The sequence below is a fragment of the Pristiophorus japonicus genome, chromosome 7 (genome assembly GCF_044704955.1).
Source record: "Pristiophorus japonicus isolate sPriJap1 chromosome 7, sPriJap1.hap1, whole genome shotgun sequence".
NCBI classification, from domain to species: domain Eukaryota; kingdom Metazoa; phylum Chordata; class Chondrichthyes; family Pristiophoridae; genus Pristiophorus; species Pristiophorus japonicus.
The window spans coordinates 220,302,563-220,317,488 of NC_091983.1; the positions used below are offsets into that span (position 1 = coordinate 220,302,563).

At 43.0% G+C, this 14,926-nt stretch overlaps 1 protein-coding gene across 1 annotated transcript in view; it reads left to right on the top strand.

The window, feature by feature from the left end:
• The window catches only part of LOC139267464 (inactive tyrosine-protein kinase 7-like), a 408,288-nt gene that overhangs the window by 278,704 nt on the left and 114,658 nt on the right, over positions 1–14,926 (top strand). The window contains exon 5 of the mRNA XM_070885824.1: positions 1,689–1,836. Within this exon, the coding sequence (XP_070741925.1) occupies positions 1,689–1,836 (148 nt within the window). The remainder of the gene's footprint in view (positions 1–1,688; positions 1,837–14,926) is intronic.

Genomic DNA, 14,926 nt, shown 5'->3' on the forward strand with positions numbered 1-14,926 from the left:
GACAAAAACTATGTAATATGGCGATACTGTACAAATTAAAATAACAGAAAATGCTGGAAATACGCAGTAAGCCAGGCAGTATCTGTGGAGAGAAATCGCGTTAACGTTTCAGGTAAATGATCTGACCTGTTGAGTATTTCCAGCATTTTCTGTTTTTTCAGATTTCCAGCATCTGCAGTATTTTGCTTTTGTATTGCTGTATAAATTGAAGCCCAGTATGGCACGAATAATAACTTCTGTTAAAGTAAACTGGAATAAATGTTATCATATCCTCAGTATCCAGTTACTGCATAAAATGGATATTAATTAATTGGCCCCTCTGCTGCAGATGAATTCACAATCACATAATCTGACCAGGTTAAAGGATGAAAGTAATATATTGGAATCCTGGGACTGAATGCAATTATACTTAATTAGATGTGGCATTGTGCTTGGAAAATAAAATGGTTGTGGCTTCTGAGCGTAATCATGTTCCTGGGAGCACCAAGGGTGAAACTTACAGACTGCTTTCAGGGTCTTTCCTCCTTCCATACATTCATCAAGATCATTATCTGTTGCAGCTCCTCTTATCCTCACTGACATGTGATTGATATTTGAAAGACATGCTTCGAGCATGGATTACATTCTGGCAGTGGTTCTGACAAATGGGCTGTACTTAAGTCTTGTTTACAGTATCAAAGGGATTAATTTGAAAACCCTAATGGCTTACTGTTGTCCAAACTTTCAAGATCAGCATATCCTCCTGAAGTCTCATCCCAGGGCTAATTCTGCTAACCAGGTTCTTAAGTCCCTCTTCTATCTCCCCTGTGTACCTTTGCTGACCTTATGGCACCGGGATGCGTAAAATTCTAAATTGTTTAAAACTTCAAAAATGGATTTCTTGGACTTGGGGGGGGGGGGGGGGGGAGGGAAGTTTGAAAGTTGAGGATAACTGAAGGAGGGGAACAAGAAATCTCTAGCTGTAGGGCAGCAGTCTGTCATCAGGAAGAAGAAAAATCCATGTGTATTACCCTTCATACTCATAAACATCCAATTAATTGTGTCTGTGGTGGTGTTGGGCACTTTCTCTGTGTGAACTTTAATTTAGAATTGCTTTTAACGGGATAACTTCTGTTTTGATTTACTTACTGGAGGGAAAAGTCTTTCCCTATCTGCCTGTCTATTAGCGTTCATTGTGTTAAATGTCTCTAAGAGCATCACTTGATCGATCACAACCCTATTTTATCCAGTTTTTCCTCATAGTTCAGTCACTTCATCCCAGGTATAATTCTTGTGAATCATCACTGGACTCCCTTCAAAGCAATATTTATTTATTTAGTTGTGGAGCCTAAAACTGAACACATTATTCCAAATGAGGTCTGACCAGTGTTTGTATTCTGCACTTCTCGGGATTAAATTCTGCATTCCATTAGTTTTTTGGGTTGCAACTATGTGCAAGATTTTAATGCCTTATCTACTTGGATCCTTAAATCCCTTTGTGCATCTACACTCGCTTTGTGCTCTCATTTGGACTGTATTTCCATCTGTAATTATTGCAACCAGGTAAGTTTCCATGTTGGTGTTTTGATTCAGGAGGAGAAGTCATGTGTCTTTTTCCATGTGGTCCAGGTAAATGAAACAGGAACAGATGACCAAGTTATTTTGTTTTTCATAGTGTAATCTGAGTTCTATATGTCTGTGTTTTACAGATGCCAGTTTTCCACAGCCTGTGATCCGACCTCAGGATGAGATTGTGAATAAGAAGGAAGATGCCATGTTTCACTGTCAGTTCACAGCTACACCTCCCCCAGTACAGGAATGGTTATTTGATGATTCCATCATCCATAACTCATCACGGTAGAGTTTTTTCTATAAGTTTTGGGATTTGAGTGCTTGACATACGGAACAATAATGCAAATGATACCAGGTACAATGAACATCATGTTGATTCTTAACTTCATTTGGACAGCACATGGTGATGGTAAGTGCATATCCATTAGGCAACACATTCAGCATCATGGACCATAATGGGTTCTGTTTCTTTCCCCTTACCGCTGCCTTTTCTCTCTGTCCTTGAAAGGTTCAAACTGATGAAAGGGAAATTTACAGCTGATGTTAGGAAGGATGTGATGAATGTATAGAATAAACTTCGGGGCAAGATAGTGGTGAAAGACAAAGTTGCAGCTGATGTGAGGGAATTCTTCAAATATGTCGAGGTGTTGATTCATACTGGTGACTGTTCCATACTGGCTGCACTCGCAATACCTGATCTCGGTAGCTATCATTTGTGTGAGCCTGAACAGCGCACTATAAATCAATCAAATGATCCCATCACTGCTCCATTTGAGGCTGCTTAACTGAACAAATATCAATTCAATATCAGATCTTCCTGTCTGCAGAGTTCAGTACCATGTCGGGCAATGCATTTGCCATCTGAGCCATGTTGATGCGCGTCCAAAAGTAACTATGATCTTGCTTCTGATGGAGCTATTCATTTGAGAGTCCCATTCATCTGAGTCCCACGAATTACATCAGTTGAGTGATTCCCTACGAGGTCTAGCCTTGAGACCTGCATGATTAAAAGGAATTTCACTCAAACCTAGTCTGTCATCTGGAGCAAATGTCTTCTTCAGTCAAACATGGAGTACCTAGTAATTACATACACTTGTTGCAGGCTATACAATGTGAGTATTTGAGGTGGGTGTTTTCGGAACTGAACTCAAAGCAAAAGAGCAATAAAATACACGTTCACCTATTACAGTTGCTCAAAATTCATTGCTCTGTTGAGAAACAAATCTCCGGAAAGTAAAATGCAAGGGTACAGGTATTTCCCTTTCAGAAGATTACTGGTACCAAGTCAGAAAAGACAGATAACTTATGTTTTTTTTTTTTGCCCATTAATTGAAGGTTTGCAGCTTTTTGTCTGAGATTTTTTGTGATGTAGATTAATTCAATTCCACCATACCTCAACATCTACATCTGGTTAGTGGGGGAGATCCAAGTCGAGGAGTGGCTCAGAAAGGCTTCTGTTTCCTCTAACCCCAACAAAGTCCTGCTCGTCCATCAATTCTGTCCTCGTCAACCTCCACTAGCTCTGTCCCCACGCATTTTATATTTAAATTATTTTCCTTCACATCAAGTGCCTCTACGGTCTTGTTGCAAACTAACTCTACACGTCAAGTCTGAAGTCGTGTTACTGCTTGTGGCATCTCTGATTTATGCAGAACTGCCTGGCTCCATGTCTGCAAATTAAATCAGTGGTTTTAACACCCGATACATTAATCTACACATGACCTTTTCCTGCTACTGTCCTTCACATGCCAGACGGTCAGCATCATCTCACGTGAGAAGGAGCATTCTGAGACTGAGCAAATGTGCTTGAGTGAAAATGAAGGTTATAAAGACCTGCTAGTTTCAGAGCAATTTAACATAAGAGGTGGAATTAAGAACACCAAAAGAAGGAAAGAAGTTAGAATTTTTTCGATGGTAATTGGGGTGTGGAATGCCCTACCAAAACAGTTGTAGGAACAGAATCCAAAATAGCTTTTAAAAAGAAATGGAATAAATATTTGAAGAAGACAAATTTCAACAGTTATCGAGAAAGGGCAAGGGAATGGAACTAAATGGGCCAGCTCTTTGAAAGTCAGTGGAGGCAATATGGGACAAATAGCTTCCATCTTAGAATACTACAGAACAGAATGAGGGAAATTGGCCTATTGAGTCCGTACTGGCTATTTCGAAGAGCGATCCAGTTAGTCCCACTCCCCCACTCTTTCCCCATATCCCTGCAATTTGTTTTCCTTCAAGTATTTATCCAATTCCAATTTGAAGGCTATTATTGAATCTGTATCCACCACCCTATCAGGCAGTGCATTCCAAATCCTAAACACTTGTTGGGTAAAATATTTCCTCGTGTTGTCCCTGGTTCTGTTGCCAGTTGCCTTAAATCTGTGCCCTCTGGTCATTGACCCTTCAACCATTGGAAACAGTTTCTCTTTATATACTCTATCTAAACCTACCCTTCATGATTTTAAACACCTCTATCAAATCTCTTGGCCTTCTCTGCTCCCAGGAGATCAACCCCAGCTTCTCTAGTTTATACACATAACAGTAATCCCTCATCCCTGGAACCATTCTTGTAAATCTCTTCTATAGTCTCTCTGAAGTCGTCTTGTCATTCCGAAAGTGCGGTGCCCAGAATTCGACACCGTATTCTACCTGGGGCCGAACCAGTGTTTTATATCTGTTTAGTATAACTTTCTGGCTTTTGTACTGTGCCTCTATCTGAGCTGTGAAATTCTACGATTATATCCCTTCATTCTCCCATGCTTCACTTGGCAGGGGCTGTGGTTCTTCCTGCAGAAGTGGTTGAAGTCAGGTGAGCTTGGTGTTGATATTGAGTCTCCTAAAAATACAAAGTGGATAGTGGCAGAAGTCTGGAAACAGACCTCTTGGCTGCCCATCCAAAAAAGATGATACCAAAGCAGAGGCATATAGATGTTAGGTAGAAACTTGAGCGCGGATGCACTTCATTGCAGTAAGTACAGTTAACGTAATCGAAAAGGGTATTGGAGCAAATTGCATGCACTGATCATGAGTTCCATTTCAGGCACAATTTCACCATTTTTCATTCATCGTACCCAAATCAATATCCCTCCGTTCACTCACAGCATTGAAGCCAGTATAGCTGAAGTATAAAGCTTTGTGCAGCCTTAACGGTTTTAATTCTTTTAAAGTGCATCCTGATTGAATTGGCCTGTCCCTGATTAAACAGCGTGCGGTACCTATATACATGCCTTGAGTAGTAATATCTCAGTGAATAGTGAAGGGACAGTGGGCCAAATGAGCTTCTTATGTGCTGCCATTTCCATTTATTCTAAAGCTATATGCAGGAAATGTTGAGTTTGAGTTTATTTCAGTCCCGGTGTCAGTTATCAGTATTTATTATACAAGTGACTGATAGCTGGAATCTGCTAGTAATGTCTTAATACTGTCCAACATGCACATTAACATTGGTCAGAATAGATATAGCAGAGAGAGAAATGTTTTGTTTTAACCTAATTGATTTGCTCAGCAGATAATAGCAAAGTTCCTGCATTATTGATTTCTGTCACTGGTATGCTTTGCAGATGGCTTGGAGGTATATCTGTAGTAAAGATTGTATTATAGTTTGTGATAGTTTTGAGTAATTTAAAGGAAAGGAAAGGATTTGCAGTTATATAGCGCCTTTCACAACCTCAGGACGCCCAAAGCGCTTTACAGCTAATGAGTACTTTTGACGTGTAGTCATTATTGTAAGGAAATGCGGCTGGGGATTTGTGCACAGCAAGGTCCCGCAAGCAACAGAGATAATGACCAGATAATTTGTTTGTGATGTTGGTTGAGGGTTAAATATTGGCCAGAACGAGAACTCAACTACACTTCTTTGAATAGTACCCTTGGATCTTTGAGTTCACCTGAGAGGGCAAATACGATTGAAGACAGCACCTCTGACAGTGAAGTACTCCCTCAGTACTGCACAAGTCTCTCAAGTGAGGCTTGGACCCTTGACCTTCTGATGGAGGTGAGACTGCTACCACTGAGCCAAGGCTGACATCTAGTGGAAAGTGGTCTTGGTATTGATGTGATGGCAGAGCTTCTGACATGCAAATATGTGCAGTCGTGTTAACTACTCAGCCCAAAGTCAGAGAGAATATAGTTGATCTACCACACAGCAACGAGATTCCTTCACGGGTCACCAAGATATTTTGTTTATAAAAAGGGGATAACCAGGGGTCATATGAGCATCTTGGGAGAGAAAATCTCTATATAGGCAAAGAGTACTGTGAGCAGTTCTGAGCACTATACAGCAGGAAGGATATATTGGCCGTGGAGGGAGTGCAGTGTATATTTACCAGAAAGATACCTGTACTCCAAGGCTTAAATTACGAAGACAGATTACAAAAACTAGGGTTGCAGTTCGGCCCTTCGAGCCTGCACCACCATTCAATAAGATCATGGCTGATCATTCACCTCAGTACCTCTTTCCTGCTTTCTCTCCATACCTCTTGATCCCTTTAGCCGTGAGGGACATATCTAACTCCCTCTTGAATATATCCAATGAACTGGCATCAACAACTCTCTGCGGTAGGGAATTCCACAGGTTAACAACTCTCTGTGTGAAGAAGTTTCTCCTCATCTCAGTCCTAAATGGCCTATCCCTTATCCTAAGACTGTGTCCCCTGGTTCTGGACTTCCCCAACATCGGGAACATTCTTCCCGCATCTAACCTGTCCAGTCCTGTCAGAATCTTATACTTTTCTATGAGATCCCCTCTCATCCTTCGAAACTGCAGTGAATAAAGACCCAGTTGATCCAGTCTCTCCTCATATGTCAGTCCATCCATCTCTGGAATCAGTCTGGTGAACCTTTGCTGCACTCCCTCTATAGCAAGAACGTCCTTCCTCAGATTAGGAGACCAAAACTGAACACAATATTCCAGGTGAGACCTCACCAAAGCCCTGTACAATTGCAGTAAGACCTCCCTGCTCCTATACTCAAATCCCCTAGATATGAAGGCCAACATGCCATTTGCCTTCTCCACCGCCTGCTGCACCTGCATGCCAACTTTCAATGACTGATGAACCATGACACCCAGGTCTCGTTGCACCTCCCCTTTTCCTAATCTGCTGCCATTCAGATAATCTGCCTTTGTGTTTTTGCCACCAAAGTGGATAACCTCACATTTATCCACATTATACTTCATCTGCCATGCATTTGCCCACTCACCTAACCTGTTCAAATCACCCTGCAGCCTCTTGACATCCTCCTCGCAGCTCACACTGCCACCCAGTTTAGTGTAAAGGGTGAAGTTAGGAAACATCGCTACACGTAAAGGGTAGTAGAAGTTTGAAACTCTTTTTCCACAAACAGGAATTGATGCTTGATCAGTTAATTTTGAATCAGAGATTGATAGATTTTTGTCAACCAAAGGGATTAAGGGATGAGTTAGGTCACAGATCAGCCATGATCTCGCTGAATGGCGGGACAGACTTGAAGGGCTAAATGGCCTACTTCTGTTCCTCTGTTTCTAAAACATAAACAGTGCGCACTTTTTTTTATTCCCTTGTGATTTCCATTCCAAACTGCAGAAGTCAAGCTATTGTTTCAGGATTATTTGGATGCTGCCATAGTGGGGGAAGGCAGGGCTTCTCCTAACCATTGTTGTGTTGGGGACAACTTCTAGTGAATTTTGTACTCTGGGTGGGTTACAAAATCAAAGTGGAATTTTCTGGATTCACATCAGCCTAAAAGCATGTATTAATTAGGTAATGGCTTTCTCAAAACTCGTTTATATTTTGTTGAATCCTTCCATGAGGAACTGGAGATAATTACAACCTTCCCAGTACTTTTGATCAATCATTCACCTTCACTCTTCTTTGATTAGAGAGGTTCACACCTCGTAAACCTGTCCAGCCTGCTCTGCTGCACCGAGACCCAGGAGATGATGATAAAGATCGTTGCCTTGACACAGCCCTGCTAATGGAAACGAACAAACTAGAAGAGCCCCTGCTGCTATGATCTTGATAAAGGAAGTACAAAGCTTGTTAGTCTAAAGACTGCTATCTCTTTGTGTTACAACAGGATGTCAGATATATGTGCTAATTTTAGTTTATACATCCTTTTGGTAGTAAATAGGTGCCTTTTATATTCTACCGCAGATTCTGAGAGCCCACCACTTATTGCTGTTATATCAGTTTTCTGTAGCCCAGTAGAAGACTCTTAGACCTGGTACCAGAGTGTGCATGCAGAAAAAATGGCTTGAGCAGTGTTGTTCAATAGAAATTGCTAACAACCCACAGGAGTGGCTACGGTGCTTTAAAAAAAAATCATGGGCATTAATTTTAGTCGAAACCACCTTGCACACATTTGCACAACACAGATAAATGTATATTTACTTAATAAATATCTGCCACCTTCCAGCTGCGATCTTTCTCTTTCACCAAACTTTGGAATTATGCATGCATTTATCAGACACAGCACATCTAACTGCAGCGTCTAGGTTTTTGTCCAGCTGTTGCGAGAGGTATTTTGACGACTTTGGAGTGCTTGCAAAGATGTTGACTCGCACATTTCCATTCTATCAACAAATAAGCAAAAAGGAGATGGTTAAAGAAGCGATGGTTCAGGTACAGTCGAGGTACATTCCCACAAGGGGGAAAGATAGGGCAACCAAAGCCAGAACTCCCTATATGACAAAAGATGAAGCAGAAAAGGGGGGCATATGACAGATGTCAGGTTGAGAATACAAGTGAGAACCAGGCTGATTACAGAAAGTTCAGAGAGGAAGTGAAAAAGGAAATAAGAGGGGCAAAGAGAGAGTATGAGAATAGATTGGCAGTAACCTTGGGCTCAAAATTACCCAGGAGTTGCTCCGTTTATTTTTGAGCAACTTGATTTTTCTGGAGTATCTTAAAAATCCCCATTTTGCACATTTAATTTGCGCCAGTGTAAGTGAGTTAGTTAGGATGTTTTAGTTTAGTTTTTTTCAAAAGGGGGTGTTACCAGCCACCTCCACCCGTTTTGCCCATTTAAGTCACTTTGGACAGCTAATAGTTACTCCAAACTAACAGGCCAGCATATGTAGCCACTTGTGGCCGCACAGAAAACTCTTGTAGAGAGTTAAGAAATCACCGCAGGTAGGTACATCGGAGGCCAGCAGAACTTAATGATTTGACTAATATGGCAGGGGGATGGGAACCTCAGCAGGGAGACAGAGGGAAGTAGAATGGGGACAGAAGCAAAAGATAGAAAGGAGAAAAGTAAAAGTGGAGGGCAGAGAAACCCAAGGCAAAAATCAAAAGGCCACATTCCAGCAAAATTCTGAATGGGCAAAGTGTGTTAAAAAGACAAACTTGAAGGCTTTGTGCCTCAATGCAAGCAGTATTCGGAATAAGGTGGACTAATTAACTGCGCAGGCAGCTATAAACGAATATGATATAATTGGCATTACGGAGACATGGCTCCAGGGTGACCAAGGCTGGAAACTCAACATCCAGGAGTATTCAACGTTCAGGAGGGGTAGATAGAAAGGAAAGGGAGGTGGCGTGGCGTTGCTGGTTAAAGAGCAAATTAACACAATAGTAAGGAAGGACATTAGCTTGGATGATGTGGAATCAGTATGGGTAGAGCTGCGGAATACCAAAGGGCAGAAAACGCTAATGGGAGTGGTGTACATGTTGATACGGATTCTTTTCCCTCAATCTGTTTCAGCGAATACACTGACTCGAACACTTTAAAGTATAGTTCAGACTAACTTTATTCATCGATGAAGTGTCTTGCTCTGATAAAGGGGCACCGACTTCATGAATCTGTCGAATCCACCAGAACAAGCAAAAAAATCATTACAAACCTTTACAGTTATACAGTTCTTGATCGGTACCTCCCCTTTTCTGTTCCCCTGTCCTATCACATCAACTATCGTGACATAGATACAAGCTAAACCAGTCATATACACAGTAAAGCAAGCAATTCCCTAATCATGACTAAAGATTAAGTCATCTCCAGCTTATCTTTGTTTTGCAGGCAAGGAAGAGACAGTTCTGCTTCTCTGGGCATTCCCACAGTTTAGCTCCTACATCTGTTGCTACATTCCCATGATCAGACGGTTCTTCAAGGTTGTTTTACAAAAGCAAGTCTCTCATTATTCAGATTTCACTCGAAGGGAGAACAGTCAGTAATTACCATGAGCGGCCATTTTAGAAAGAGTTAATACATTTGAAATTAGTACGGATAATACATATAAAGTTGGTAGCTACATTGATACAGATTCTCATACAGACCACCGAATAGTAGTAATGTGGTTGGTGACAGCATCAAAAAAGAAATTAGGGATGCATGCAATAAGGGTACAGCAGTTTTCATGGGCGACTTTAATCTACATATTGATTGGGCTAACCTAACTGGTAGCAATACGGTGGAGGAGAATTTCCTGGAATGTATTGGGGATGGTTTTCTAGACCAATATGTCGAGGAACCAACTATAGAGGGCTGGCCAGCCTAGACTGGGTGATGAGTAATGTGAAAGGACTAATTAGCAATCTTGTTGTGTGAGGCCCCTTGGGGAAAAGTGACCATAATATGGTAGAATTCTTTATTAAGATGGAGAGTAACACAGTTAATTCAGAGACTAGGGTCCTGAACGTGGGAAAGGTTACTTCAATGGTATGAGACGTGAATTGGCTAGAATAGACTGGTGAATGATACTTAAAGGGTTGACGGTGGATAGGGAATTGCAAAAATGTAAAGATCACATGGATGAACTTCAACAATTGTACATCCCGGTGTGGAGTAAAAATAAAACGGGGAAGGTGGCTCAACTGTGGCTAACGAGGGAAATTAAGGATAGTGTTAAATCCAAGGAGGAGGCATATAAATTGGCCAGAAAAAGCAGCAAACATGAGGACTGGGAGAAATTTATAAATCAGCAGAGGAGGACAAAGGATTTAATTAGGAGGGGGAAAATAGAGTATGCGAGGAAGCTTGCTGGGAACATAAAAACTGACTGCAAAAGCTTCTACAGATATGTGAAAAGAAAAAGATTAGTGAAGACAAACGTAGGTCCCTTGCAGTCAGAATCAGGTGAATTTATAATTGGGAACAAAGAAATGGCAGACCAATTGAACAAATACTTTGGTTCAGTCTTCTCGAAGGAAGACACAAATAACCTTTTGGAAATACTAGGGAACCGAGGGTCGAGTGAAAAGGAGGAACTGGAGGAAATCCTTAGGTGGGAAATTGTGTTACGGAAATTGATGGCATTGAAGGCCGATAAATCCCCAGGGCGTGATGGTCTGCATCCCAGAGTACTTAAGAAAGTGGCCCTAGAAATAGTGGATGCATTGGTGATGAATTTCCAGCAGTCTGTCGACTCTGGATCAGTTTCTATGGACTGGAGGGTAGCTAATGTAACACCACTTTTTAAGAAGGAGGGAGAGCGAAAACATGGAATTATAGCCTGACATCAGATGTGGGGAAAATGTTGGAATCAATTATTAAAGATGAAATAGCAGCGCATTTGGAAAGCAGTGACAGGATCGGTCCAAGTCAGCATGGATTTATGAAAGGGAACTCATGCTTGACAAATCTTCGAGAATTTTTTGAGGATGTAACTAGTAGAGTGGACAAGGGAGAACCAGTGGATGTGGTGTATTTGGACTTGCAAAAGGCTTTTGACAAGGTCCCACACAAGAGATTGGTGTGCAAAATTAAAGCACATGGTATTGGCGGGTAATGTATTGACATGGATAGAGAACTGGTTGGCAGACAGGAAGCAGAGAGTCGGGATAAACGGGTCCTTTTCAGAATGGCAGGCAGTGACTAGTGGGGTGCCGCAGGGCTCAGTGCTGGGACCCCAGCTATTTACAATATACATCAATGATTTAGATGAAGGAATTGAGTGTAATATCTCCAAGTTTGCAAATGACACTAAGCTGGGTGGAGGTTTGAGCTGTGAGGAGGATGCTAAGAGGCTGCAGGGTGACTTGGACAGGTTAGGTGAGTGGGCAAATGCATGGCAGATGCAGTATATTGTGGCAAAATGTGAGGTTATCCACTTTGGTGGCAAAAACACGAAGGCAGTGTATTATCTGAATGGCGGCAGATTAGGAAAGGGGGAGGTGCAACGAGACCTGGTGTCATGGTACATCAGTCATTAAAAGTTGGCATGCTGGTACAGCAGGGCAGTAAAGAAGGCAAATGGCATGTTGGCCTTCATAGCTAAGGGATTTGAGTATAGGAGCAAGGAGGTCTTACTGCAGTTGTACAAGGCCTTGGGTGAGGCCTCACCTGGAATATTGTGTTCAGTTTTGGTCTCCTAATCTGAGGAAGGACGTTCTTGCTATTGAGGGAGTGCAGCGAAGGTTCACCAGACTGATTCCCGGATGGCAGGATTGACATATGAGGAAACACTGGATCAAGTGGATCTTTATACATTGGAGTTTCGAAGGATGAGAGGGGATCTCATAGAAACATATAAAATTCTGACAGGACTAGACAGGTTAGATGCAAGAAGAAAATTCCTGATGTTGGGGAAGTCCAGAACCAGGGATCACAGTCTAAGGATAAGGGGTAAGCCATTTAGGACCGAGATGAGAAACTTCTTTACTCAGAGTTGTTAACCTGTGGAATTCTCTGCCTCAGAAAGTTGTTGAGTCCAGTTCGTTGGACATATTCAAAAGAGGGTTAGATGTGGCCCTTACGGCTAAAGGGATCAGGGGGTATGACGAGAAGGCTGGGGTGGGATACTGAGGTTGAATGATCAGCCATGATCATATTGAATGGCGGTGCAGGCTAGAAGGGCTGAATGACCTCCTGCACCTATTTTCTATGTTTCTATGTAATCGTGGCTTTCAAAAGGGAATTGGACAAGTACCTGGAGAAAAATCTGCAGGGCTACGGAGAATGGGCAGGGGAGTGGGATTAGCTGCAGTGCTCTTGCAGAGAGCCGGCACAGGCTCGATGGACTGAATGGTCTCCTGTGCTGTAACCATTCTATGATTCTAAAAAATTTGAAGCACTCATGGATATTCATGAATGAGTATTGAGATGTTACGCCCAACGCTAGTGTCTTAGTCATGTTTCTTTTTAATCATCAGAAATGCAATTGCCATCTGTCCACTCTTCTGACCTTAAAGAAACTTCTTTACCCTGAGAGTGGTTAGAATGTGGAACTTGCTACCACAAGGAGTTGGTGAGATAACTATCATAGATGCTTTTAAGGTGAAGCGCGATAAGTACATGAGGGAGAAAGGAATAGAAGGTTATGCTGATAGGGTTAGATGAAGTAAGATGGGAGGAGGCTCATGTGGAACATTAACAGGCATACACCAGTTGCGCCAAACGGCCTGTTTACGTGTTGTAATTTCGGTGAAATTCTTTATAAGATTCACTGCTCTCTCTCTGAAATGCTTCCCGAGACAAAACATCATAGGCAGTCCCTCGAAATTAAGGAAGACTTGCTTCCACTCTAAAAGTGAGTTCTCAAGTGGCTGTACAGTCCAATGTGGGAATTACAGTCTCTAACAGCTGGGGCCGACAGTGGTCGAAGGAAAGGGTGGGTAGGGAGCCTGGTTTGCCGCATGCTCCTTCCACTGTCTCTGCTAGATTTCTGCATGCTCTCAGCGAGTAGACTCAAGGTGCTCAGCGCCCTCCTGGATGCTCTTTCTCCACTTTGGGCGGTCTTCGCCAGGGATTCCCAGATGCCGGTGGGGATGTTGCATTTTATCAAGGAGGCTTTGAGGGTGTCCTTGAAATGTTTTCTCTGCCCACCTGGTATTAGAAACATAGAAAATAGGTGCAGGAGCAGGCCATTCAGCCCTTCTAGCCTGCACTGCCATTCAATGAGTTCATGGCTGAACATGAAACTTCAGTACCCCCTTCCTGCTTTCTTGCCATACCCCTTGATCCCCCGAGTAGTAAGGACTTCATCTAACTCCCTTTTGAATATATTTAGTGAATTGGCCTCAACTACTTTCTGTGGTAGAGAATTCCACAGGTTCACCACTCTATGGGTGAAGAAGTTTCTCCTCATCTCGGTCCTAAATGGCTTACCCCTTATCCTTAGACTGTGACCCCTGGTTCTGGACTTCCCCAACATTGGGAACATTCTTCCTGCATCTAACCTGTCTAAACACGTCAGAATTTTAAACGTTTCTATGAGGTCCCCTCTTATTCTTAACTCCAGTGAATACAAGCCCAGTTGATCCAGTCTTTCTTGATAGGTCAGTCCCACCATCCCAGGAATCAGTCTGGTGAATCTTCGCTGCACTCCCTCAATAGCAAGAATGTCCTTCCTCAAGTTAGGAGACCAAAACTGGACACAATACTCCAGGTGTGGCCTCACCAAGGCCTTGTACAACTGTAGCAACACCTCCCTGCCCCTGTACTCAAATCCCCTCGCTATGAAGGCCAACATGCCATTTGCTTTCTTAACCGCCTGCTGTTTGCCATGTAGAAGTTCCGAGTAGAGCGCTTGCTCAGGGAGTCATGTGCCGGGCATGCGGAAAATGTGGCCTGCCCAACGGAGCTGGTAGAGTGTGATCAGTGCTTCGATGCTGGGGATATTGGCCTGCGCGCGAACACTGACATTGGTGCGTCTTATCTTCCCAGTGGATTTGCAGGATCTTGCGGACACAGTGCTGGTGGTACTTCTCCAGTGCTGTTGTATCTAGTCCATGTCTCTGAGCCATATAGGAGGGCGGGTTTCACTACTGCCCTGCAGACCATAAGCTTGGTGCCAGATTTGAGGTCCTGGTCTTCAAACACTCTTTCTCAGGCGACCAAAGGCTGCGCTGGTACACTGAAGGTGGTGTTGGACCTCGTCATCGATGTCTGCCCTTGCTTGATAGTAGGCTCCCAAGGTATAGAAAATGGTCCACTTTGTCCAAGGCCGCGCCGTGGATTTTGATGACCGGAGGGCAGTGCTGTGTGACTAGGTCAGGTGGAGGACCTTTGTCTTATGGATGTTTAGTGTAAGGCCCATGCTTTCATACACCTCGGTGAAGATGTTGACGATGGCTTGGAGTTCCGCCTCTGAGTGTGCACAGACTTGAGCGTCGTCTGCGTACTGTAGTTCGATGACCAAGGATGGGACAACCTTGGATCTAGCCTGCAGGCGGCGATGGCTGAACAGGTCCCCATTGGTTCTATAGTTTAGTAGGCAGCCCTGCTTGACCCCAATCCAGACGTGGATTGGATCCGTGGTGGATCCATTGGTCAGGATCATGGCCTGCATATCATCATGGAACAGGCGTAGGATGGTGACAAACTTTTGGGGGCAGCTGAAATGGAAGAGGACGCTCCATAGTCCCTCACAGTTGACTGTCGAAGGCTTTTGTGAGGTCAAAGAAGGTCATGTACAAGGGTTGGTGCTGTTTCTCTTGTAGTTGTCGCTCGGTGAAGATCATGT